This window comes from Phyllobates terribilis, unplaced genomic scaffold (genome assembly GCF_046119375.1).
Source record: "Phyllobates terribilis strain yellow unplaced genomic scaffold, ASM4611937v1 Scaffold_2__4_contigs__length_985480577, whole genome shotgun sequence".
Classification (NCBI taxonomy): Eukaryota; Metazoa; Chordata; class Amphibia; order Anura; family Dendrobatidae; genus Phyllobates; species Phyllobates terribilis.
Window position 1 is genome coordinate 339,681,244 of NW_027362762.1, and position 26,942 is coordinate 339,708,185.

At 40.6% G+C, this 26,942-nt stretch overlaps 1 protein-coding gene across 2 annotated transcripts in view; it reads right to left on the reverse strand.

Annotated features, from left to right (window-relative positions):
- KSR1 (kinase suppressor of ras 1) overlaps positions 1–26,942 on the reverse strand; it is a 185,321-nt gene that overhangs the window by 17,869 nt on the left and 140,510 nt on the right. Inside the window, exons 6-15 of one of the 2 annotated variants that reach the window (XM_073664572.1) lie at positions 26,568–26,628; positions 24,771–24,854; positions 19,270–19,331; positions 18,527–18,633; positions 18,199–18,367; positions 12,459–12,500; positions 9,682–9,736; positions 4,950–5,001; positions 4,003–4,391; positions 2,485–2,581 (exon numbers count right to left, since the gene is read on the reverse strand). In XM_073664572.1, the coding sequence (XP_073520673.1) occupies positions 2,485–2,581; positions 4,003–4,391; positions 4,950–5,001; positions 9,682–9,736; positions 12,459–12,500; positions 18,199–18,367; positions 18,527–18,633; positions 19,270–19,331; positions 24,771–24,854; positions 26,568–26,628 (1,118 nt within the window). Of the gene's footprint in view, positions 1–2,484; positions 2,582–4,002; positions 4,392–4,949; positions 5,002–9,681; positions 9,737–12,458; positions 12,501–18,198; positions 18,368–18,526; positions 18,634–19,269; positions 19,332–24,770; positions 24,855–26,567; positions 26,706–26,942 lie in introns of those variants that run through there. The other variant, XM_073664571.1, reaches the window with a different exon arrangement.

Consider the following 26,942-nt stretch of genomic DNA (forward strand, 5'->3'; position numbering starts at 1 on the left):
GGACAAGGGCTGCTAAAAATGTTCGTAAAGAGACAAAGTTCACTTCTCCTGTACTGTATTAGTTGTGATCTCACTGCAGAATAAGCTCTGGAGGCAAATTCTCTTGCACATTAGAGTCCGGCCAATAGTCCTGAACAGCTCATTTACGTATAAGAAAAATATGGATTTCTCTGGAATAAGATACTGGACCACATGTGTCAGATGTGACAGACAGTCGCTCTGGATCCGGCTGTAGAAGGTCACTGCGCTTGGCATTGCAGACACCTTCTTGATCCTCTCATGTCTGTAGTATAGTTATATCCTTCTTCCTTTAGGACGCAACAGCAACCTCCACCTTCTGCTGCTGATTGACACACCCTTTCTTGGTAGTTAAAAACTCTCAGTTTCTCTAGAGAGTTGCCGGTGATAGTTCTATGTACCTCTGTGCAGGCTTGGAGCACTAGCAGTCGGCAGGTTTCTTCTTTTGTGCCCTTGGAGGACAGTTGGCGTTATCTTTCTGGTGTCTGCTCAAGCTAAGTGTATCCCCTTTGTTTGCTTATGTTGTTGTTTTTAGTTTGTAGAAGCCTGACTAGGGCTCACCCCATCCCCTCCTTATCTAGGGCCAAGCTCTAGGGACATTCAGGGATTAGGTTCCTGCTCGGCGATAGGTGTGGAACCTATATAGGGACAATAGGGAAGGCAGGGTGATATTAGATCTGTCTAGGGGTCTCCACTCCCCCTTTCCCCAGTTGTTGAGCTTCCTTCCCCCCCTTTACCGTCGTTGTACTCTTGTGCCTTCCCTCACCTTGCGCGACACATATAACAAGGTATCATTGTATTCAACTCTCTAGGGCCTACAAGCACATATAGATGGCTTAGGAGTGTTTGAGCCTACTGACAGATTCCCCTTAAACTAGTTCTAATATCTTCCATTTCGTAGCCATTACTTGCAAGGACTGTGGTAGAAATATGCTCACTACAAATATATTGTCACATTATTAAAGTAGTAAATTCACAATATTTTCCTACACAGAAATATTGAGTAACATAGTGACCTAAACATTTTACATGAACTGATCAGAATTTGGAAAACAAATAGCTTCAAGTCAAGTAAAACATTGATGTCACTTGCCCTTTGCTACAACAAACTAACGCCCACAATGGCTGAGTGGGAGGAAAGTAAATAGGTTTATATAGCACAATCAAGTTTATGGGCATTTTTCTCACATAATAAGGAGGGTAATTGTCCAAACCTTCCACACCATAAATATAATAGTGCTATGTATCACTGTATAACTTCTTAAAGTCCTTTAATAAAAACTGGAGTTTGTACGGGCATATTTAGCTTACACAGCAACAGACGTAGAATAGATGATATAAAGCAGAAGTCTGTAAATGGCTCTGCACGGATAGTCAAACTTAAAGAGAACCCGTCACAAGGCCAAAAGTGGCCAGGTTTTGTTCTTACTTTATTCCCACAGCTTATTTATTTATTTTTAATAATTTCTTTTTACCATATGGTTGTAGAGATGTGGGCCTTTTTTATTTAGTAATAATTCTTAAAGTCTTTACCAAAAGCATATTTTTCACAGGATTCTCTGGGGGCATGACCTCGTTCAGATGTCAGTGTTTTTCACGTACGCAAAAAAAAAAAACGGTACCTGTGTCATCAATGTTTTGGATCTGTGTGTCATTAGTGGTTGGTCAGTGTGTCATCAATATTTTTCATATATGGATAAAAATTAACCTTTGCAATTTTAAATACAGACCGCAAATGGACCCGTAGACTTGTATTGGCCCCTTTCATCAGTGATGCCCCCCAAAAGACGGACATGTCTCTGTGTGTTTTGCAGACACAGTCCATGAGAAAACACTGAGATGTGAACAGTCTCACAGACTATAATGGGTATGTTCTGTATCCATGAAAAACATGGCTAGAACATGTACATGTAAAAAGTACGCCTGAATGAGGTCTTTAATTGCTCTGCATTACTATACGGTCAGAAATTCCCCCTTGGAAAAGACCATAAAGATTAATACTAAACAAAAAAGCCCATATATCTGGAACCACATGGATTAAAAAAAAGGGAGTGGGGTGGGATACTGAGTTGAGCAGAGAGAATAAAATAAGAGCAAAAAACGGTCATTTTTGACCTGATGACAGTTGCGAGGTGGGGGGTCTCCATGGTTTGGACTCGTTTTTCCAGCACATCTAACAGATGCTTGATCACATTGAGATTTGAGGATTCCAACATGTTGAACGGTTTCTCAAATCATTTCTGAAGAACTTCTGCAGTGTGGTAGGGACAACTATCTTGCTGAAATAGGCCAAAGCCAGTAGTGTATATACTGTTGCCATGAAGGAGTGTACTTGATCTGTAGCAATGTTTATGTAGGTGGTACCTGTCAAAGTTACATCGATATTTATGCCAGGGTCCAAGGTTTTCTATTAGAATGTTGTGTTGTACACATGTGTCCAAGAAAATCCAGAACCTGACCATTTACCTTAATAATTTCTTGAGCAATCTGACGGGTTTTATTAATGTCTAGAGAGGCTTTAGGATCCCTCACAAATGCATGAAGTGTCCTTCCTTTGCAATAACTGAAACAAAATAGCACATGGTTCAAATAAATGTTAAAAAAGTTACAGCCCAGACTTACCATCCTTGGATTGCAAGAGGTCAGATTTAAAGGGGTATTCTCATGTTATTAAATTGTTTTAATTAGTTAGACAGCATAAAAATAAGTTTACAATTGTAATTTTTCTATCTGCTGTCATTCTCCTGCAATAAAAGCTTTTATCTTGCATAGTGTACAGCTTGTTGCAAGGGGAACAACCACCAGAACCTGGCTGAGTATGTGCAGTAGCTACAATCCTGAGAATGTTATCACCTAAGATGCTAGTCAGCTCTCTACAGCCCATTGATTTCTATACAGCAGTTAGCTGCTCACCTCTTTCACCCTCTTTGTCAGCTCCTGAACTGTCCTGCAAAAGCAAGATCACTGGTGCCCAGCATCACCTCTCCTAATCACTGCTCTCATTTTCTAAGTCATGAGCTTGATCAAAAGCCCTGTTATCTATAAATGCAAATATAGTGATAACAGTTTAAACTTCAGATCAAGCATGGACAGACCATTAATGTGTCACATTAGCATAAGCTGAGCACTAGGATGAAGCTACTGAACCAGAACTGGTACTCAAGGAGGAGTGAAGGCAACAAGGAAGTTTAAGAGCTGTGCTTATTAATTACTTAGAACAAGGGAAAGCCTTCTTCCTCAGAAAAAAGGATGGTGTGTGTAGGAAAGACAAGATACCCAAGCTTCCAGCAGCTATATGTTTCAAAATACATGACTTCTAATTAAATGTAAAGGTAATCTAGAGTGGGATATAGTTTTTCCAACATCATTATCAATTGAGGCTTCCTGTACGCTGTTCTAATGCAAAATATGACATATGGAAATGGGGGTTGTGATTTATGTATTAACTTTTCTAGTGTTTATCCATTACAAATGACTAGTGCTAGTTAGCACATCTAATTTCACCAAAAAGATACAGTCTGGTATTAAAGGGAACTTGTCATGTTAAAAATGGTGTCATATCTACAGGAAGGATGTTATAGAGCTGATCAGATTGATATAATTTTTTATGGGAAATGTTTCATTAAACCTTGTACTTTATTCATTGAAATTCTTAGTGTTTGTATGCTTATGAGTGCAGTGGGCAGTCCCAGCGATGGACTGAATGAATGTGCATGCCGATATTGCTGTCAATCACTGAGTAAGACCGCTCACAGGACACATACTGTATGTATACAAACATCGGGGATTTCAATGAATAAAATACAGAATCTTTTCCCAGAAATCTGTGTATCATTCTGCCCAGCTTCTTTTTCTCTATACAATGCTGGCCACAGATCAGACTAAATGTACAACATGACTGCTTTCCTTTAAAGTTATTGCTTGATATCATCCAATAATATTTGATACATCATATTTTTTCACATTTTGCTTACAATGACTCACCTGGTAATGATGGCCAAATGCGGAGGATGCATACAAGCTCCCATGAACAACACCACATTCTCATGACGTGTCTGTCTGTAGTTCATCACCTCCTTCTTAAAAAGTTTCAAATGGTCTTGATTGTTGCCATCTATTTCCAGTAAACGAATTGCTACCTCCCCATGCCATCGTCCCCTGTACACCTTTCCCCATCTTCCCTGGCCAATAAGTTCCTCAAGTTCAATTTGTTCAAAGGGTATGTCCCATTCCTGTAAATAGACGCTGGTTTGGCTAGCCTTGCGGAAGATCATTCCCCTAAAAGTACCACTTGTGGACCTTGAGGTTGGGAGTTCATCCAGTTCGTCATCATCATACTCTGGCTCAGATTTGTTGGCTTCTTGCTCCTCACCCTGTTAAAACAATCCATTTAACATTCAGCAAATTCAAGATTTAATTATTTTACCATTGGATAATTAAACTAGTGGCCACACAACTCATGTCTTCAAGGTTTATATCTTTCCCAGTATGTCAAAACGTTGATCATATATCCATATACCACATGTACACTTTTATTTCTACAATGCTATGTGAAGAAACGTTTGCTTCTAATGCAAAGTTTCATCTAACTCAAAAATAATATCGCTAGTGAGAAAGTGCCCATTTCTAGAGTGAAATGGAAGGCTGACTAATTTTATTGACTGCAATGAGATTAGTTAAATTTCCTTTTGGTTTTGACTCTACAGAATAGCATAACAGAATACACCTTTTTGCATGGGAAAAAAAACAACAAATAACATAGGAGCAAAACTTAATTAAAGTCAACTACTGGCACAAAAAAGTCAATGAAATCAAGCATATTTTCAGTGGAAAATAAATAATTGCTTTTTTTTCCCTGAACCATTTTATTCCGCTATATGCCAGAATAGTGCCCTCTAATATTTGATCTTCCAAAGCAGCAGCTACTATACCTCTGCTTCCTGCTCCTCCACCACATCTGTTTCCATATCGCCCTCAGCAGTACTGGAAAATATTGTAGGTGTTAGGGAGACTGAAAAGGCTGGGAATTAAAACACACACAAAGGTATCTGCGAACTGTAACAATGACATTAACAATGAACAACCAATCACTTGCACCCATTCTCATCTACACAGGCTAAAAATATATAGTGCACTTGGGAAAAACAGGTTGCATATGGTTAATGGAACATAACAGTACCCTTGTGAACTGCTAAGATGTGTTGTCATGAACATTAACTGTGACAAGCTCATTCTGGTGTGTGTCCTTGAAAAGGACAATCGGATGGCAGAGTGCTATTCTTTCACAATGATAGCATAGTTTTTGGAGCTTAATCTGCTGTTATATTCTCAGTATTTAAGCTAATAGAAAATATAACATGCAAACATATTGAGCAGTGCTTGATCCTTCCCCGTAGTATACCACCATGACATGTCGCTGTATCACATCTCTTTCTAAGACATCTTAGTTGTTCCCGAAATGTTATCAGGAACAGGGAGTTTAGGACAACTGATCGCACAGTGATAGCAGTACAGTCTCGGCAATTAAACATTTTTTAACCAATTTCTGGGAAAAACCCTTTAAAGCTAGAGCTAAAAATGTTGCTTGTATAATGCGGAATTGCTTTTTGTTGGACATAGAGATTTTTTGTTTCTTCGTGGAAAAATATTAATCTTGCACGTACTTCTGACTTTAATGTCATTTCTCATGATACAAAATGTCAGGAAAGGAGGAAATTCGATTATCAAGAAAAGTAAAAAGTTGTGCAACATAACCATTCTCAGAATACATGGAATAAGACAACTCCTACAGTGAAGTCTCTGCAATCATGAGTTACTTAAAGGGAACCTGTCACGTCCCAGTTGCTATGCTGCCCCCTATAGCGTTGTTAGTGATGCAATGTGAATCACTAACAAGCTGTTTTCATGAAAATCGGTGGTAGTATAATGTTATAACGTTTTATATACTTTGTCTTTCCTGCTCGTATTCAGTCATAGGGGAGTGATTCTCACATTCAGTCATGGGCGGTTGCCGCGTTCAGTTAGTGCTGGTGCCGCCCATGACATCCAAATACTGCTCCCGGCAAGCGCTAGGTTTGAGGGGCGCATGCGCATTTGCACACGCCTGGCCGCTGGTCCGGCGTGTGCACACTGAGGCTGTGTGATTACCAGCTTCAGTGCGCACGCGCTGTGATCTGTGGCTCCCGGCGCGGTCAATGTATCGTGAGGTCACCGCTGCAGTGTCACTGAGCATGTGGTGACCGCAAGATACATTGACTGCACATGCGCTGGGAGCCACAGATCACAGCAATGTGCATCACTAACAACGCTATGGGGGCAGTGTAGATAGTAGATAAGATGTGACAGGTTCCCTTTAACACCCATGAGAAGTAAAACAGTTTAGTGGTTAACCCATACATCCTCAACTGTCAAAGCATACAGATTGTTCTTTTTTTTGTTGCTGTAGTTTCTAACTTGAGGTACATGGATAGTGTTTAGGGGTCTGTAAACATTTCCAAAATGTTGGTTTCTTTGTAATCTCTAGCATAAACACAAGCCAGAGACTCGCTAGAAATATGGCTATAGAATATTAATATCTCTTATTATATACTATTTCATAATATAAATATGGCTATAAAATATTAATATCTCTTACTATAGTATTTTATATCATAAATATGGCTACAGAATATATAAACAAAAACAGCACACTGCAGCGCTAGGATGTTAGCACTTACAGCGTGTTGCTGTACTCTTGCTTGTATATTATGCAGTTATAGCAGCTTGCACCAGTTCACACTTGATTTATTGTGTTCAGAGGTGCTGGTCAGTTTTTGGTAGCATTCTATTAGAGGTGATGGTGACTGCACCCTTTTCTGACTGTGTACACCTCCCATCAGCCTAAAGCTGTTTTTGATTAGTGCTGGATCCCACCTGCCCTTTAAGTTTGTGTGCTTATAGCCCGGGAGAGGCATGTTTGATAAAAATTAGGTTAGGGTCTATCAAAGAAAGGTATGATTTGTCGCGACTGGTGGGCTCTCATGAATTGGCCAATTTATGTGACAAGTACCTTCATTTTTATAACTATATTCTATATAGTTGTTCAAATTTCATATATTCAGTGTGTGCATACATCTTAGTGCTTACAATGTGCTGCTGTATTCTTTTGTTTGTATACTTATTATATACTATTTTACATTATAAATATAACTATAGTGTATACACACACACACACACACACACATACACAAACTACTTTCTAATATAAATATGGCTCTAAAATATAAATATTGCTTACTATATACTATTATATAATATACAGTGGGGAAAATAAGTATTTGATACACTGCAGATTTTACAAGTTTTCCCACCTACAATGAATGGAGAGGTCTGTAATTTTTATCGTAGGTACACTTCACCTGTGAGAGACAGAATCTAAAAATAAAATCCAGAAAATCACATTGCATGATTTTTACATAATTAATTTGCATTTTATTGAATGAAATAAGTATTTGATCACCTACCAACCAGCAAGAATTTTGTCTCTCACAGACCTGTTAGTTTTTCTTTAAGAAGCCCTCCTACTCTGCACTCATTACCTGTATTTATTGCACCTGTTTGAAAAGACACCTGTCCACACACTCAATCAATCACCCTCCAACCTCTCCACCATGGCCAAGACCAAAGAGCTGTCTAAGGACACCAGGGACAAAATTGTAGACCTCCACAAGGCTGGAATGGGCTACAGGACAATAGGCAAGCAACTTGTTGAGAAAGCAACAACTGTTGGCGCAATTATTAGCAAATGGAAGAAACACAAGATGACTGACAATCTTCCTGGGTCTGGGGCTTCATACAAGATCTTGCCTCGTGGGGTATGGATGATTCTGAGAAAGGTCAGGAATCAACCCAGAATTATATGGGAGGACCTGGTCAATGACCTGAAGAGAGCTGGGACCACAGTCTCAAACATTACAGTTAGTAACACACTGCGTCGTCTTGGATTAAAATCCGGCAGGGCACGCAAGGTCCACCTGCTCACGCGAGCACATGTCCGTCCAGGCCTGTTTGAAGTTCGCAAAAGACTATCTGGATGATCCAGAGGAGGCATGGGAGAAGGTCATGTGGTCAGAGGAGACCAAAATAGAACTTTTTGATATCAACTCCACTTGACATTGTCGGAGGAAGAAGGATGAGTACAATACCAGAACACTGTCCCAACTGTGAAGCATGGTGGAGGAAACATCATACTTTACGGGTACTTTTCTGCAAAGGGGACAGGATGACTGTACCGTATTGAAGGGAGAATGGATGGGGTCATGTATCGCAATTTTGGCCAACAACCTCCTTCCCTCAGTAAGAGTATTGAAGATGGGTAGTGGCTAGGTCTTCCAGCATGACAATAAACTGAAACACGCAGCCAGGGAGTGGCTCCATAGCAAGCATTTCAAGGTCTTTGAGTGTCCTAGCCAGTCTCCAGACCTGAACCCAATAGAAATTCTTTGGTGGGAGCTGAAACTCAATGTTGCCCAGAGACAGCCACGAAACCGGAAAGATCTGGAGAAGATCAGTATGGAGGAATGGGCCAAAATCCCTGCTGCAGTGTGGTCAAGAACTACAGGAAACGTCTCTCTGTAATTGTAAACAAAAGGTTTCTGTACCAAATATTAATTTCTGTTTTTCTACTGAATCAAATACTTATTTCAAGCAATAAACTGCAAATTAATTATGTAAAAATCATACAATGTGATTTTCTGGATATTTTTTAGATTCAGTCTCTCACAGTTGAAGTGTATCTACGATAAAAATTACAGACTTCTCCATTGTTTGCAGGTGGGAAAACTTGCAGAATCGGCAGTGTATCAAATACTTATTTTCCCCACTGTACATATGGATAAATATAAATATGGATTGGACTGTCCTCCGTGCACCCACAGCCTAATGTACAAAAAAACTCAAAGTAAATTGGGAATGTGTATATAAATGATTGGCCCCGCCGTGAAGCACCCTTTAGCGGTGAATGTAAACAGCAAGAGGTAGTATTAGTACCAGCAGTAGTAGAGTAAATTCAGTTATACAAAGATCATAAAATGCCATCTATGATTATGAAAGGTTAAACTTAAAAGACATTATTCTGTGAGGGGATTCTTTTGGCTTCAAGACCTTATCCTGCCAAAGGGTCCGTGATACAAAACCAGTTTCTCTTAGGTCGCGTTCACACATCCGTGTGTTAGGGGAAGAGTATGGTCCATGATTCACTGACCGGCCACAGGTCTCCTGACACGATCTTGACAACCTCATAGGTATACAGGAGACTGTAAAGTATATGGTTAGGAGACCCCGAGTTGGTCTGTTAACTCGGACCATAACACACGGATGTGTGAATGCGGCCTTACTTTGCAGTGCTTGTACACGAGATCATAACATTGATTTTTTTCTTAGGCCTAGTTCTCACTAGCACTAAACTTACTGCTTTCGTTGCTGTCAGTTTTAGAATCTGTTCTTATGGACATTAATCTGAAAACTAGATCAGTTTTCCTGCTTGCTTTGAACTCGAATAAGCATTAAAGACTGTGTGCCAGGTACAATACTAATTTGCTAAAACAGTATTCGATATTTTGACACAAGCAGTAACAAAAAAGAAAAAAAAAAGAAAAGAAAAAATATCTGTGGCAATCTTTATACCTGGGTATTTCTGGGGGTTCAGGTGTCTGCGTTACTGGTGATGGATTCACAACTTCTAGAAGAAAAATAAGAAATGTTTTAAGAACCATGCAGTCAATGTCCTCAAGGTGGTCTGCTAAATATGTCATACATGTTACTTGCCCTTTCCACTGAATAAGTCGTGCTGCAAAAGAAGCATACATTATACATTGGTACATATAGTCTACTAAATATCAGTGGCACTGAACAAAAATGTAATTAAAAAGGTTGGTTGATGCAGCATGCATAAAAAAAAAATCAAATAAAAAAAATATAAATAATACTATCTGACCATCCCAAAACCCTTTGACCACTAGGCAAATAAACCCTTTGCATTAACAATTCAGTATTATTAATGTCCTGACTTGTGTATTTGACATTGGTCATATCAATGTCAAAGGCTCGGGAAATGTAAAGTATTTTGATGACATCTAGTGGTAGGTCTTGAGTACTGCAACCCCACACTAACCAGGGTTAGGAAAGGCGGACAAGTAGTTGCCAAGGAGCTTAATTACAGAAGTGTCAGCAACCATGTAATGATTACATCACAATTGTTAAGTATATATTATTATTTCTGTCTCCTGGGGCAAGTTTTATCTTTATTTATTTTATGGGGATTTCTGTGTAATCTCTAATTATTCTTTCCTGAAGGGTGAGATATCTGACCAATTAGACCAAATTTAGTGCGAATAAATGGTAATTTTATCTTTTTGATTTTAGTCTCATCTACCACAAAGTTCATAGTTTTAAAATCAGTCTACCAAACACAATGATTGTAATCTTGGGCTGATCGTTCGGCCGACAGCCATCTCAGCCGTATCTCCTATATTACACAGAAGTGCTCATTCCACCAAGCACTCAAGTGTTCTCTGGGAGAAGCAATTGGTAGGCCAAAAAATGTCGTCAACCACCCGATGAACGAGCTAAGTTAGTTTATGCCTGCATAAAAATCATTATGCTGTCAATCGGATTCTGTACAAGGACAGAACAATGGTATTAATAATCGTTCTCTGGCCATATAGTCTTTGTTGACCATCTACCAGTTGATTGGTGCTTGTTTACTGGCACATTCACATGGGGTAACAAAAACTGTATGGGAGAAAATGACTTAATAGGATCATTCTGTCCACTACCAGTAGGATGTTGTTGTTAGCATATCCCCTGTTTACATGGGGCGATGTACTGCCGACAGAGACGCTGGCATCAAATATTTGATCACACGATGAACAAGCGTTTAGCTCATTGGCTGATTATCGGCTGGTTTATACGGGCCTTTAAAAGCCAGCACCACAACCTAAATATCACTGCTTCGAAACAATTCCCTTTAAGGGAATCTGTCAGCAGCTTTTTGCTTTTTAACCTAAGAACAGAGTAATATAATTCAATAGAGCCTGATTTTAGGAATGTGTCACTTACTAGGCTGTGTATTGTAGTTTCAAAACAATCAGTGTTTTATCAGCAGGAGATTATCACTGCATGACTAGGTCTTATGTGCACAGCAGTCAGGCTAAGCTGTGTATCCCCGCCCCCACCCGATTGGCAGCTTCCTGTGTACATTGTCATCTAGCTACCAATCAGGGGTGTAGGCCGGGTAATACACAGCTAAGCATTCTGACCACTACATCTACAGCAGAGAAAACAGGGATTCTATCAAAACTGCACCAAACAGTCCAGTAAGTGACACATCCCAGGAATCAGTCTTTCTTGCCCTATATTATGCTGCTCTCTGATTACACTATGAACATCTACAGTCTGACATTGCGTCGTAGTAATTTTCAGTCCAAGTTAATTCAATTAATGCAAAAGACAAAAAATAAATAAACCAGCTCACCAGGTATTATAGATGAACTTAATCCTGGGCGCGAACCATGCTCCTGTATAGCATTCCAATGAAAGTAAAAATGCACCTTTTTGAACTTGTAACAAAGTAATATCATAAAATAGTATGTGCCATGATTGGTATGCCATGGTAAAAATGATGGTATGCCCTGATTAAGAGCGGGTAAGCCGCTCAGAACGCATAGGCTCTGTACCTCATTTTTATGATGCTACTCTGTCACAATATGTTTTTATTCAATAAGGAAGATGCCTTTTTTGTTATTTTAATTAATGCCTAACCAACTGTGTTCAATATAAACAGGTGATATTGTGTGAACAATCCGCAGCTAAAAAGGGATCTGTTGTACAGACTGAACAGTGGACATGCAATCAAGTAACCCCCACTGTAATATAATGGAGCCAATCCACAACTTTTCGGTGTAGAATCTGTTACAGTAATAAACTTGTAGTGTATGAGTCTGTGCAGATATTTTCCTGAGCATGTGAATAAGGCTTAACCTATACTGCTGGCAGAATGGCAGGATTCAGGTGTGGAATATACACTTGTATTCTGACAGAATGTTCAATGTATATACATAGCCTCATATATAGGATCCAGGATTACTATAGTCTATATACTAAATCTATAACTTGTATGTATCACTGCCCTGTAACAAGGAAGACATTAAAACCCCGAACAGTACACTCTGCGGCTTCAAGAGTGAATACACTTCAAGTACAAAACCGTATTCTGGTAATCCTCCGATGCCGAAATGTACAACTGCCCTGCAGGGAAACCAGAATAGGTCACAACCCCATCAGTGTAGATGCGCGTTTCAGGCTGGATCACGTGCCGTAGACACAATGCAACTTGGCAGAAGAAGAAAGGGAAATAGGAAAAAAAAGAGGGTCAGTTAGAAAAATTAAAGCAGCAAACTCACCTGGGAAGATAAACTGTTGTCTATGCTGAATGTAGTAGGCAGCTTTTAATAAAAGATGACAGCAACCACCCAGGCAGAATGAGAAAAACAAGCAGTTAGAGAGTATCAGGAGACCTGTCAGAGACTGCCCCTCATGCACGCAGCGAGGACCGTCGGCATGCCTGCTGAACACAGCTCTTGTCAATACAAGAGTCTTCCAATGCCAAGTCCCAGGTGGGTACAGGTGTTAGTAGGATTGTCTAAGCCGTTACACACCTATGTCCTCTCAAGTAACTGTGTGCCGACAGCTTTCATTTACATGTCAAATGCCAATTAGAAAATAAACCTAAGAAAAATGGATGAATAGCTTAAAGCCAGCAGATCCATTAATGAGGCAGTTTACATGGCAAAGTCAACAGGGAGATTTTGGAGGAGTAAGTCATTTGCACTATTCTTGGTTCTGTTCTCTCCACTACAATATATAAAGGGCTTACAGAACAAATTGTTATTTAAAAGGGTCGTCACCTACTAGTCATAATAGCCCAATGTATTTTTATGATGAAAAGAAGCTTCTTTCTAATTACCTCCTGGTGCTGTTTCTGCCTGTGAGCGGCACTATCGGGGCCGCTCACAGGCAGCACGTGACCCCTCGCTGACATCACATCAAGTGAGGCATGACTCAGCGCTGGGGTCCCTGTGGTGGCTGCCGGGTTGTGGGCGGAGTTACCCCACGCATCACACCCAGCATCCACTGCACGCTTTCCCAATGAATGGGGAGAGGGAGAGCGAGCAGTGGATGCCGGGTATGACGTGCGGGGTAACCCCGCCCACAGCCAGCAGCCACCATGGAACGCAGAAGAGAGACCCCCAGCTGCATCCGGAATCATGACGCGACATCAGCGGATGTCAGAGTCGGCTGCAGCCGGGGGTCACGTGATGTCTGTGACCGGCCACCGATAGCGCCGCTCACTGGCAGAAACAGCACCAGGAGGTAATTAGAAAGAAGCTTCTATTCAGCATAAAAACACACTGGGCTATTTTGAATAGTAGTGGACAACCCCTTTAATGATCACTAAAGGTGACTACAGCATGTTTAGATCCCATGTTCTCCGGCTGTGGTGTGGGCACTGTCCAGAAGTTGTGCTTATAATAGTCTCTATAGCGTACGATAATAGCTTTGGATACAACTTCTTTTAAAAGGAGGCAATTGGCCTCGGTCACGGTGGCATGTATTGGCATACTTTTTTTGAAATCTATAGGGAAACACTGCACACTGTGCTTTCCTATACAGTGGGACTTCTGTAAAAACATTATTATTATTTAATATTGAGGCTTATAGATGACATATGACACTCTATGGCTATGTACCAAAGCCTTCAGTTGGAGGTGTACATGAAGAAATACATTTTATTTTCCATCTTGCATTTTTACACCTCCTGTGAATGACTTAATACACAATGGGTAGATTGTACTATACTGGGAGAATGCTGAATGCACGACTTTGAAAAACAGAAAACTTCCCGCTATTCACAGATGCTGGGTGCTGACTACAACTGTCATCAGCGTCGCCTGGTCTTGCTGATCCCAGGGAGACCAGGCGAGGATGATGACAGTTGTAGTCAGCACCCGGTGCCCGGGAACAGCACTAACTGTACTGCTTTTCCCAGCCGCTGGAGCATTTCCTTCCGGTACGAGTCACGAGAATGTCATCCATGTGTCATCAGTGTGCACATGTGGGACAAGCAATTCCTCCGTGCTGCCGGAAAAAAAAGAACATGTCTGGGTTTTTCATACGGACACACAGTCCGTGTGAAAAAACTGATATGTGCATACCCCCATAGAAATCAATTGGTGTGCGTGTGTCCGTATTTGCGGTGCTTATAAAATGGACCACACAGGGACCAAAAAATGGACATGTGAAGGGGCCTAACAATTAACTAAGTGTGGTTTTCTACCTTGTCTATCACTGAAGTCGTTTCCCACAAAAATAATGTGAATATTATAGCTGATGCTACATTTCTGTGTGGAATTATAATTCCTCTTTCATACAATGATCTGATGGAACTTGAAAAGTGAGAAAGTTGCAGCAAGAGTTTATGTCTCATTTTTTCCATGGCCGCTTTGCATGAGGTTAAGCCAGCAGCCAGGATGACTTTACCCTGTGTCACCGATTAAGTGAGGGGAAAACACAGCTGCCAGCTAACAGAACCAAACAGCTGTCAGTCTATACGGCACCTCAAACTATTTTAGCATTGGCATCTTAGTGTATAAAATTATTCTGGATCCGTTAGGACTAGAAAGCAAAACTTATGCGTTATGCTGGTAACTTCGTGTAGGTTCACCTTGACACAGAATGCTACGATTTATATATATGCAACCTATGTATGTGGTTGAGTAAGTCTACAATGATCCCGACTAAACTTGGCCACATTGTGGAAAGGTGGCCGACTTGACGATTTTCACAGTCAACGGAAAGAGGGGAAAAAGCGGCTTCCAGACACTTGGTAGTAACATATCCCAGGAAGAATAAGATAACAGAAATGTTGAAACGTAACATCCTGATCCTTCAGACCACGATCAAAGTTATGGTGGAACTGTTGTGCTGCTCCTGTACGCAGTATAAGTCAGGAGGGAGCTTTTCACAATGTACAATGTAATGTTCCCATGGGCCCCGCATTCACCAGAGGAGGCCAAAAGTGTGTCCAGTATACAGTATATTAGACTGTATAGGAAAGCACAGCAGACTTTATTTTCCTATATACAGCGCCACAGCAAAAAAAACATATACCACTGAGATGGATTCCTATGGCGGATGGCTTCCTGGACATCCATCCTGACTACAGCCACTGTTGGGCATATGCCTCCTGAGCGTATGCCACCAACAGTGGGCACAAACACAGTGTGTAACTAGCCTTAGATTGACAACTAAAAATCGAGAATATTGAGCTTAGCGATACAGCATGTATGTGCGCAGTACTCAAATGCGGTGACATGCATTATAGATAACCAACAGAGGTTTCATAAAGAGGATCTGTATACAGCAACTGTGTCAACATGTTTTACTTAGCCCTGCAGTAATAATGGAAGAAAAATAAATTATGAATTCAATCAAGTTGTAGCCTGACTAAGTATTTCCCAACTAATGCTCCTAGCGAATCACTATTCTAAAACTTTATTGAGCAGCACACTTATACACCATTTTGAACTTTTCTGTTGTTTGTCATAAATGTTCATGTTCTCTTCCATGATGCCCAAGAAAAATATTTTTACTTAATTGCAATATATTCCTGTGATGGGAATTACTTATATTGTGGAAAATATATTTTGTTTCCTCTTTTTCCAAATAGACTACTTTTAAAGGGCGTTTTCCGTGCTCAATAGATATGTCTGCAGTCACTCTATTTGACTGCAGATTGACAGTGTGCACATTGTCAGGATTCCCTTTAAATAGTGGGGAATCCTGACAGTGTGCACATTACACACTGTCACAATTTGGCAGTCTAAGTGACTGAAAGATCCTTTAAGTACAATTTCTGCCAATATAATCTCATCATTTCTTGTAGTGTTTAGTACACACAATAGGCACAAAATATTAAATATTATATTTAGATATGGAAAGGATGATATACCCATATAAAGCAATAATTTTACTCCATGGCAAGCCATCAAGAGCGAACATCTTATTTGGCTAAAGCTGTGTTCAAATGGATTAAAAGGGTAAAAACTATTCATTTAGCATGCAAAGAGCAAATTACTAAGCAAAAACATGCAGAATATTGCATTACTGAAAGCCACATGCATGCTATATTATAGGTGATTGCCAGACACGTATGACTGAAAGATAATGCAATGAAAGGGAATGTTTCAGCAGATTGTTGCTATGTAATCTGAGAGCAGCATTATGTAGAGGCGGAGAGCCTGATTCCAGTGGTGTCACTTCCTGAGCTGTGTGTTGTTGTTTCAACAAAATGAATATTTTATCATCAAGAGATTATCACTAGAGCAGGGTTCCCCAACTCCAGTCCTCAAGGCCCACCAACAGGTCATGTTTTCAGGATTTCCTTAGTATTGCACAGGCAATAATTCCATCACCTGTGTAATAGTAAGGAAATCCTGAAAACATGACCTGTTGGTGGGCCTTGAGGACTGGAGTTGAGGAACCCTGCACTAGAGGACTAGTTTGCTTTGTGCCATTCAGTCCTCCTGCTCTGTGTAACCGCTCTCCCACAACTGAGTGGCAGCTTTCTGCCTATGCACAGCGTTACAATAATTAGTATTGAGGATGGGGTTATACAGAGCTCAGCATTCAGAAAACTGATAGATGTGCAGCAGATAAAACAGTGATTTTATCAAAACTACAACAAGCAGCCCAGTAAGTGACACATGGCTTGTTTCAGGGTCTCTGTCCCTACATTATGCTGCTCTTAAGATGGGGTAGCAAAAACCTGCTAACAGATTCCCTTTAACCCAATAAAAAGCAAAAATGCCACCAGTTCTTTACTACACTAAATTACCTAGCCTTGAAACGAAAATTTAAATATTCAAGGAATATGCATAGTAACGCTGTTATATCTTAAGTATACTTTAAGACGTCACAGGCTTGGAGTAAATGCCAAAGCCATTTGTTTCTGTGGATACTATTAGGTTATCAAGGAAACAATAATTATATTAGTCACAGATTACAATCAGTTGACAGCGCTGTAAAAAAGATGTTTAAATTGTGTTTGCCTCTGATTATGGATATTGATCGAGTTCCACTAATAACAAAGTGGGAATGTGACTATTGCCAGGCTCTTAAGTTAAGACAAGTTCTAATGAGTGATACAGGCAGATGACTCACAGACATTACACCTTTACAAGCAGCATTACAGTGACACATAGGAATGGCCAAATGCACAAATAAAAAGGAGGTGGCGGTTTTGGGGGTCTTAGCTAAGGACTACCATCTATTACCCAGAGCAGCTAACAAAGAACTATATTTAGTCTGGCAGACTTGTCCAAGTTATGCACTAAACTCCATAAGAATAGGATCTATGTCAAACTGCATTGCTTCTTTACAGATCCAGGTGAAATGCTGGTGATATTAATTGATCGTCAGAGTATTACACCAGCCTAGCGATGCTCAACTAACTGCTGGGGGGGGTTCTTTTCAAAAGGAGGTTTACAAATGGAAAGTACTCTAAACGGTCTGATAGAGTCAGTTCTGATCAGACAATGTCAAAATGCAGAGTCAGCCACCCCCAAACTTGTAACACCCAGATGTCAATGTATTCATTAGTTAGGGCTCATTCAGGTGTCAGTGTATTGATCAGAGTATCATCAGAGTTTGGTCAGTGTCCGTTTTTGGTCTGCTTTTAATCAGTTTTTCCAGGATGAAAACAAAAAAAATGATGGAGGTTTCTCAACCTAATAAACAGTCAGTGAAAAATGAAAAGCAAACGGGTGGCATCCGAGTGCTGTCCATTCTTTTTCACGGACCAATAGACTTGCATTTGCAACTTTGAGCAGAGAGTTGGATCAAAATCAGACATGTCTCCATGATTTTATATACACAGACATGTGAACAGTTCCAAAGACTACTATAGGTGCGAGTTCTATCTGTGAGAAACAAGGACAGAGCAAGTACAAGAAAAATTGACGTCTGCGTGATCCCTTACAAGAAAAGGTGAACCAATATTTTTTTGAGTAATGCTGAAGCCAAATGTGATACTTTTTTTGGGGTATTTGGCCAATCAAACAACCAAAGTCTTAAAAATATTACCTGGAAAATTGAAGCGACTCTCTTTGAGACCCATTGGAGATGGATTTGGTGGGGTAGTAGCACTGAGGGGATTGGAGGACTGGAAAGGTGCTGGAGAAGACGGTGTAGAAGACGTGGTTGAAGACGGATTACTACTTGAATCTAGATGGTTTATTGCTGGAGGATGTTCCTGTAAGAAAAAATAAAAAGTTAATACTAAAGACTAAAATGAAAATATAATGTTCATTTATACTTGAATGCAGCTCCACCTAAGGGAATTACGTTCAATGAAATGTCTTAAATTTGCATATACTCAGTTGAAATCATTTTATTGCTGACTGTATGATACCTTCTTAGTAAGAGCTTTGGGTAGGGTTCCAAATATTGGTTCTGCGGGTCTTTCTACCTGGTTGTTGATATCTGATGGGACAGATTCCGTCCTTCTTATTTTTGGTACTGTAAGAAAAAAAGAATTGTATGTGTCTACTGTCATCTATGATATTTAAAGGGGTTTTCCCACGAACAAAAGTTGATTTTAATCAACAGATCTTGGAATAATAAGTTCCACAATTGAATGTATTTAAATAAAATGTTCCTGTGCTGAGATAATCTTATAAATGTGCCCCTGCTGTGCACTGTGTAATGTCTGTGTCTGACCGTGTACGGAACATGGTCTGATCATACCACATCTCCTGGGCAGGGGGGGGGGCCGCAAGAGAGTATACAGACATTACAGCACAGGATCACAGCTGATTCTTTCTGTGAGGTAAAACATTTCACTGGCTGTTTTTAAACAATGTTTTACTTCAAAGAAAGAATCAGCTGTGATCCTGTGCTGTAATGTCTGTATACTCTTTTGCTTTTCCCCCCGCCCAGGAGATGTGGTATGATCAGACCATGTTCCTCTACACGCGAGACACAGCCATTACACAGTACACAGCAGGGGCACATTTATAAGATTATCTCAGCACAGGAACATTTTATTTAAACACATCCAATTGTGGAAATTATTATTATTCCAAGATCTATTGATTAAAATCAACTTTCGTTCGTGGGATATAAAAGCCTTAAACTAGTAGGGATGTTACTTACAAGGAAGGAATGATATTCTACATGGTGGAGCTTCTTTTGTGCATTTATTATGACATTTTAACCTATAAAGGTAAAAACAAATAAGAAATGTTATGTTTCACTTACAATATTGAAGGAAGACATTTTGAAGTGAGAACAACATACCGTATACTCATTGGCACATAATGATTTCCTTATTTGGGATTAAGGAAAAAAATGGCTGGTTGTGACCTCTGATATCAGTGATTGGCTGCAGCAGTCACATATGTCAACATGACATCATGGTGGCAGCCAAATAATTATGGTTGGGAACAGCAGAGCAATAGAAGGTTCAACAGGTAATACTTGTTTTTAGCAGTATACGACATGTCCCCCTCACACCCCTGATCCTGGCAACTCCTTTAATTCCAATAAACATATATACAATATTAAATCTTAATCACCACTACAGTTTGTAATATACTTTGGGCCCCGATCCATCATTTGCGTTTCTTCATTTAAGTCATTGCTTTTTTTTTCTCTTTGTCTTGTGCTAATTGTTGATGTTTTTTGTGCACACAAAAATGGTAAATGATCTTTATTTCTCTCTTTATAATCCTTTTTGAGCCTTCTTAGTGCAGAAACTCACAAGGAACTTCACCATGTGCGCAAAAGTTTGTGTCATACAAAAAATAAATAAAAAAATCACTCTTGGAGGGTGGGTGGGGGAAGGGACTGTAGTGCATTGGTACAAACAGTTTGTGACTGTTCAAACAGTTGTAATGGATGAATCAGCAGCAAAGATCTGAAAAAATAACCATGCCGACAATGGTGATCATGAAAAAAAAAACATGTAAAGTAGACAAAAAAAAGGTGGACAATAAAAGAAGAATTTGGTGCAAATCAAAAAGCCTTAAAAAAACAGTAACTTGACTTATGCAGCCGAAACTGGGCAGCAGGAATCAGATCCTGCGTTTCAGATAAAATATATTTTGAATATCTAGCCAAACCATAGGCAGAGACGAGAGGAGTCTGATGCAGTCCCCAGCCGGACTCCCCCCCGCCCCCTCCAGCTGACCAACAGGTCTCTCCCATGTGTGTACATAGGGAGAGATCTGTCAATCATCTGGAGCGATGTGGCTCAGATCTTCAAACTATGTTTTCTCTGAAGTGCCAAAGCATTTCAGATTGAAACATACATGGTTGCCATCGTCTAGCCAGGCTCACATTCATGCTGTTCATGTTTTGGGCAGCATGCATAAAGTGACAAGGTCCCTTTACAACACCAAAACTAGATAAAAAAACAGGAGCTAATGAATCGGGGGGCATTTGTTTTAAAGTTCAGGTTTTATATGCAGACATATGTATACAAAGAGCAATCATTGTAAAGGGAAAGCTCTTCAACTTTGTGACTGTCAGTTTTTTCAAAGACCTTTGCCTGCTGTCAATGAGTGGAATTATTTACATATGTAGGCAGGTACAAACTTCATGACCAAGTTTGCTCACAACTGAGGGTTTGTTGCAATGTATCCATGCAGATTAGATCTTGGACCCAAAAGAGTTAAAAAAAAAGATTTGGGCTTCTCATGCATTTTTAACTTGGGCCTCACCAGAAAAAAACCCGCTAATGCCTAGACATTACCAATGGTCAAAGACCATGCATTTATTCAATTAATAAGCAGTGAAATACGTCAATTCCAATGCTAAATCTAACATTGTAGTAGCTTGGGAAAGAACTGTACATCAAGAGTGATCAAAGCATGAACACACCGATCAGCCTGACCTCGTCAACAACCTAAGGGGGCAGACAGACGGCCGCATTCCTCCTGCAAGGATCGCATTGCAATCCTCGGACTGACCGTCGGCTCTCATGACCTGAGCGTGACAGCTGCATAGAAACACATCACGCTGTCACGCTCAGGTCAGGAGAAGTGCCGTGCCAGTCCGTGCACTGCGATGCGATCCTCGCACGAGAAATACGGCCGTCTGTCTGCACAATAAGGGATGTCTTGCTGTGTGCCAAAGCTCACTTCACACTTGGATAACCACTTGACTGTTATATTAGTTCACCAATAGGGGGCTGTAAGTGTGGCACCCCAGAGGGTCTGGTCGCCACAGTGGTAGCAATACCATGTCTGAGAACAAGCGGGAGTTCCCTGGTTAGGAACACTTTGCATGCAACACCTTCTGCCCCAGACCACGGAGGGGAGGAACCTGCCCTTTATAAACTGGATCTGGGGCGGGGTTAGAGAGGAGTAGCAAAGCAGTAGCAGAGTGAGGAGCTCGGTAGACACGAGGAGCAGAGAGCCAGGGACTGGAGCTGGAAGAGCTCGTCCTGGACAGTGACACCGAGAACCGGACACCAGAGTCCGAGGCTGTGGGGGTTACACACCCAGAAGCAGAAACCACAAGGCAGGGGATTTCTGGTCTCCTGGCCCACCAGAAGCCCGGAGGCTCAGTCACACGAAAGGGACCGGTACCGCCACAGGGGAGTGAGGAAGACAAAGGGCCCGAGTCGCCAGCCATACGGGTGAGCACTACACGTTACACTCAGGGACGTGGGCTACCACACGACTACAGCAGGATAGCCAAAGAGTACGGTCAAAACAGCAGGCCTACAACTCCACCTGACCAGAGGGACGCTACGTTTGTTCTCAGACTGACCAGGCCTTCATCATTAGCCGGTACTCCCGTTGGGGCCCTCATATTCATCATCAGTAAAGACCCTGGGACTGCACTGCAAAGACTCTGTCGTTACTATTGCTGCTTCGCACCACTACCACCATCATCCATACACACTGCCCTGAAGCTACACTCTTCCTGTGGGGAGTCACATCACCTTGCTGCACACACCACCAGCTTCAGCGGCCTGCTCCGCAGCGGAGGTTATTAATAACCACAATCCACAGGTGGCGTAGTCGGACATTAACACCTCACACAAATAGACTGCCACTGGTTTGACTGCCCTGGGTCACGGACCGGGTCGCCGACACGGTGACTACAACCCCCAGCATCCACAAGGCCCGGCTCCGGGTACCCCCACGGCCCAGGGGGGCGCGTCATAAGCTCACAATACATACATACATATACACCTATATAGATATAAACCCAAGCTTATTTCAAATCAATAATATTTTTATTAGGAAACAATAAAAACAATAAATCACACATAGATAAAATCATCACCCCCAATAGAAGCAAACATATCAGGTACTATGTGTATGCTACTGTATACATCATGGACATTGTCACAAATTAATATACACATCCATATGTAGAGAAACAATGTAAACACAGTAAGGGCTTGTTCACATGTAGCGTTTTTTTTCGTATGAAAAACACAGATTGTCAGAAAAAACGCAGTATACATTCTGTGTTTTTTTAAAGTGTTTTGTGGTTTGTTGTCTACTTGCAACCATTTTTACCCTTAAATGGGTTCATTTTTGCTAGAGATGTCTCAAAATGTCTCTAGTATTCTGGGCATGTGCAGTGCTGAACCACCGACCTGTTAAACTGACAGCACAATGGATGGATTGGATTAATTTTTTTTTGTCTGTCCAAATAATGGATAGCAAATGGAGTGGATGCAAAAGGATGACATTTTAGAAAAAAAAGTCTGAAATGAATGGGTCATACAAGTAAACATATTTCCATTGTTTGTGTCTCAAACTAATCAGAAAAACGAAAATACAAATGGAAATGTGAACATAGCATAACTGGGTATATATTACCCTGATGATTTACAGTGCATTGCAGGGCGGACACAGAGTAGAGTCTCCCTGTGCAAACACAGTATAAGGGCCCTTTGCAGTCCGATATAGTGTCAGTTACAGAAACTGCTTTTTGCTTTGGAGGTGGAAGTGGCCCCTCATCTCTTGGGCCCTTGTGTGGCTGCACAGGTTGCACCGGCAGTATGTCAGCCTCTGGTGCAGAGTATGAAATGCATAGCATATCCTATACACTGCATATACAGACCAGTGAAGCAGGTGCATTCCCAAGTTATCGTTACGCTGGTCAGGATATTCAGTGTATTGATGATATCATCTCTATAGGTCACTGTGATTTTCTTGTCCCCTGAATAAAGATGTTATGACCTGGTATATCACGAAGTCTGAAGGAGAATGTGTGTAGCCTTTGAATCCTTCCATTCACAGGCATCAAAAATAATGCAAAATTGAAACTAATTAAAGGGGTTGTCCATCTTTGCAAACAATTTTTTTTCTGGAAATTAATGGATATGGAGCTAAAATATATATATTTTTAAATGGGTTTCATTAAAGAAGTTGTCCAGTACTTTAGATTACTCCCCCCCCCCCCCCCCAATGTATCTCCCCGGGGCCCCTATGACTTTTTGTAATTACCTTACATTGCAGATACTGCCTGTGATAGGCGCTATCAGTGACCGCTCAGAGGCATCACGTGACTCAGCGCTGGGGTCCCCGCGGTGGCTGCTGGGTTGTGGGCGGGATTACCCCCTGCGTCACACCCAGCATCCACCGCGCGCTTACCCAATGAATGGGGAGAGGCAGAGAGCGTGGTGGATTCCGGGTGTGACGCGGGAAGGGGGGGTAACCCCGTCCACAACCCAGCAGCCACCTGGAATGCAGAAGACAAAGACCCCCGGCTGCTGCCAGCACTTGTCGTGATGTCAGCGCCGGCTGTAGCCGGGGGTCACGTGATGCCTGTGAGCGGCCAGTGATAGCGCCGCTCACAGGCAGTATCTGCAACGTAAGCTAATTACAAAAAGTCTTAGGGGCCCTGGGAAGATACATTGGGGGGTTAATATAAGGTACTGGACAACCCCTTTAAAAATTTTGCACCATTTACTTTCTATAGGCTATGTGTTGCAGCATCAATCGCTGTCTGCAGAATGAGTTAACTAAGAATCCATCAGTCAGCTCGTTCAGATTAAATAACGCAGAGTTTGTAATTCTTTCTTATCTTTTTCTGAACTCCTCTCAGCTGATTTATGGCCACAAACCACATCAAAGTTGAATGTGAACAAAGCAAAGAGCCAGTAAAAAGCCAGTAAAAAGCAAAGTTGTGCAATAAGTTTTCATGAAACCCAACTGCAAAAATTTTGCCTAAAATACATGCATGCAAGTAAAAAATGAAATAAATGTCCCCAAACCGTTTAAAGCATGTTACAAATGTGCATAACATTTTAGATTTATCATGAATACGTTTTACCAACAAGCCCAGACTACCCATAAAGTATAATATTTAGTTATATAATTCAGTACAGTAGTCAAGTGTTGTCATACTTGGGTCTTACACTAGAGAGGAAGAGAGATGTATGTGTGCTGACATGTACTGCTGCGAACAAAAGTCAGGTGATAAAAATATACTGCTCAGAGCAGACTAACTGGAATAACATATTTGCTATCCGAAATACAGACAATGGAGAAAGACCAGGGAAACCCAACTTAATTCACTGCTGCGCACAAAGAACTATGGCACGATGACACATTTCTAAAATGAGAATAAAAGCCAACATGGAGTGTAAATGCTCTAAACCAGATTGATAACAAAGTGTAACTTACTTGCAGTGTTTACATTTGACCCCAAACATCATATTCTTTTGACAAACATGACACACTTGCGACAACCAAGATTTTGTTGAAAATCTGTTAAAATAAGCAATTACATAATAATAATGAATGTGTAGTCCACACAAAAACAACAGATTCACTTGGCTAAATAAAAATCAAGACGTCCTAGACATTAAAAGCTTAAAAGTCGCTGACAGGTTCCCTTTAAATCTGCAAAAAAGGGAAAATCTATTCTACAATCAACCGGGTGGTCACTGCAAAAGAGAATCTCTGGCATTCATCATTCGATTCGTGCATATAAAAGTCACAAATTATAGCTCAATTAATAAAAAAAATCATAAAAATAATTAAATTATAAACCTTTTATGTTTTTTTTTCATATCATCGGAATGTGTTGAAAGGAGATTTGTCATCTAGATTTTTTTTTTTTCACCAAGTAAAACCTGATGTTGAAAAATATTATTTTTTTTATCAGTTTTTAATATTTTATATATTTTTTTTTTACATATTACCATTTTTGTTATATATTTTCTATACATCAGGGTGGGGAATCTTTTTTTCTGCCAAGGGCCATTTGGATATTTATACCATCTTTTGGGGGCCGTACAAATCGCGTGCTAACTCAGCCCACAGAGTACGTCCTGACGCTGGCACTGGTGTCCGGGTGTAATATTGTATCACACATGCCTCAGCACTCAGTAGTGAACACTGCGTGCGCGTGGTACAGAGCAAGAAGGAATTAATGGGCCGGCAGCCGTCAAACTATATCTGCCAGCCCAAGCATTGCAGTCCCCAGGAATCTGCCCAGGGGCCGGATAAAAGGTTATTGATGGCAGTAAATGGCCCGGGGTTCCCCACCATTGCTATACAGGATTATGCGGACAACCATCACATCTGAGCTTCTGCTTTATGTGCTTTACAGCACCTACATAAACATAGACAACTGGTGCCTGGAGATGAACTCACTGAAATCTATGTGAGTGCACCGAGCATGCTCTGTAGTCTGCACAGAGGCCACTGCACCATGTGTTGTCCGCCCCTAGCTTTATAATAGAAGTGTTACCGTTCAATATCTTTATTTATCATCAACTTCATGTAAGGCTCAGTGGTCAGTATGAAAACTGCAATATTTCAAGGTGTTTTAATTTAGATGGTGACAATGAAAATTTGAAAAGTGTAACAAAAACATGATTCCTGATATCTCATCTAACTGGAGAGTAGAGAAGAGCGAACCCGAACTGTAAAGTGTTGGGTTCGAACCGGACATTTAGTGTCTGGTGCTGAACTCCGAATACAAACTTCTCCTGGAAGTACATTTTAGTGTTCAGAGGAGAGATAGAACGAGAGAACTTTGGCAGCCTCCTTGCCCTTACTACGACCATTTTACAGCACCAAAGTTCGGGTCTCCATTGACTTCTATGGGTTTCGGGTTCTGGTTAAAGTTCGGGTACACGAACTGAACTTTGGACTAAAGTTCGACCAAACACGCCATACCCGAACTTCCACAGATCCTCTCATCCCTACCGGAGAGTCCTTTATATTTCTCTGTTCCATGTATATGTTCTCTCAGGCTAGAATAATGTGCCTTTTGTATATCTAACCACTAATTGATTGTATATCTTATTCTAGCTCATTGTGTTTTTGACTTTACATGTTAAATAAAACAAATTATAATAAAAAAAACAACAAGATTTAAACATTTCCTTATGATACAATCCTAGCCAGCTTTCTCAGGCAACACTGATTGAAATAGGAAAATGTTGGAATGGAAAAAGTTGTGAATCATACCTGTGAGTTACTGAAAGACCTATATCTCTCCGTACCATCTGTGGTGACCCATGAGGAACATCTGAAAAGATCGATATGCAAGCATATATATTTTATACATATATTGAGAACTTGTGTTGTTTTATGACATAACAGTTAGCTTTTGTTTAAAAAAAAACATAAGTAAAAAAATAAATAAATAAATAATTTCTTTGAATCTGTACACCAGTTTTCCACATAAATGGAATCTGTGACCAGGTTTTTTCTATGCAATCCAGCGATGTGTAACTTACTGGTTCGCTTGGTGCAATTTTGATAAAATCAGTTTTCTCTGATACAAATCTAGAAGTTCTCTGAATGCTGAGCTCAGTATAAACCCGCTCACACCACTGATTG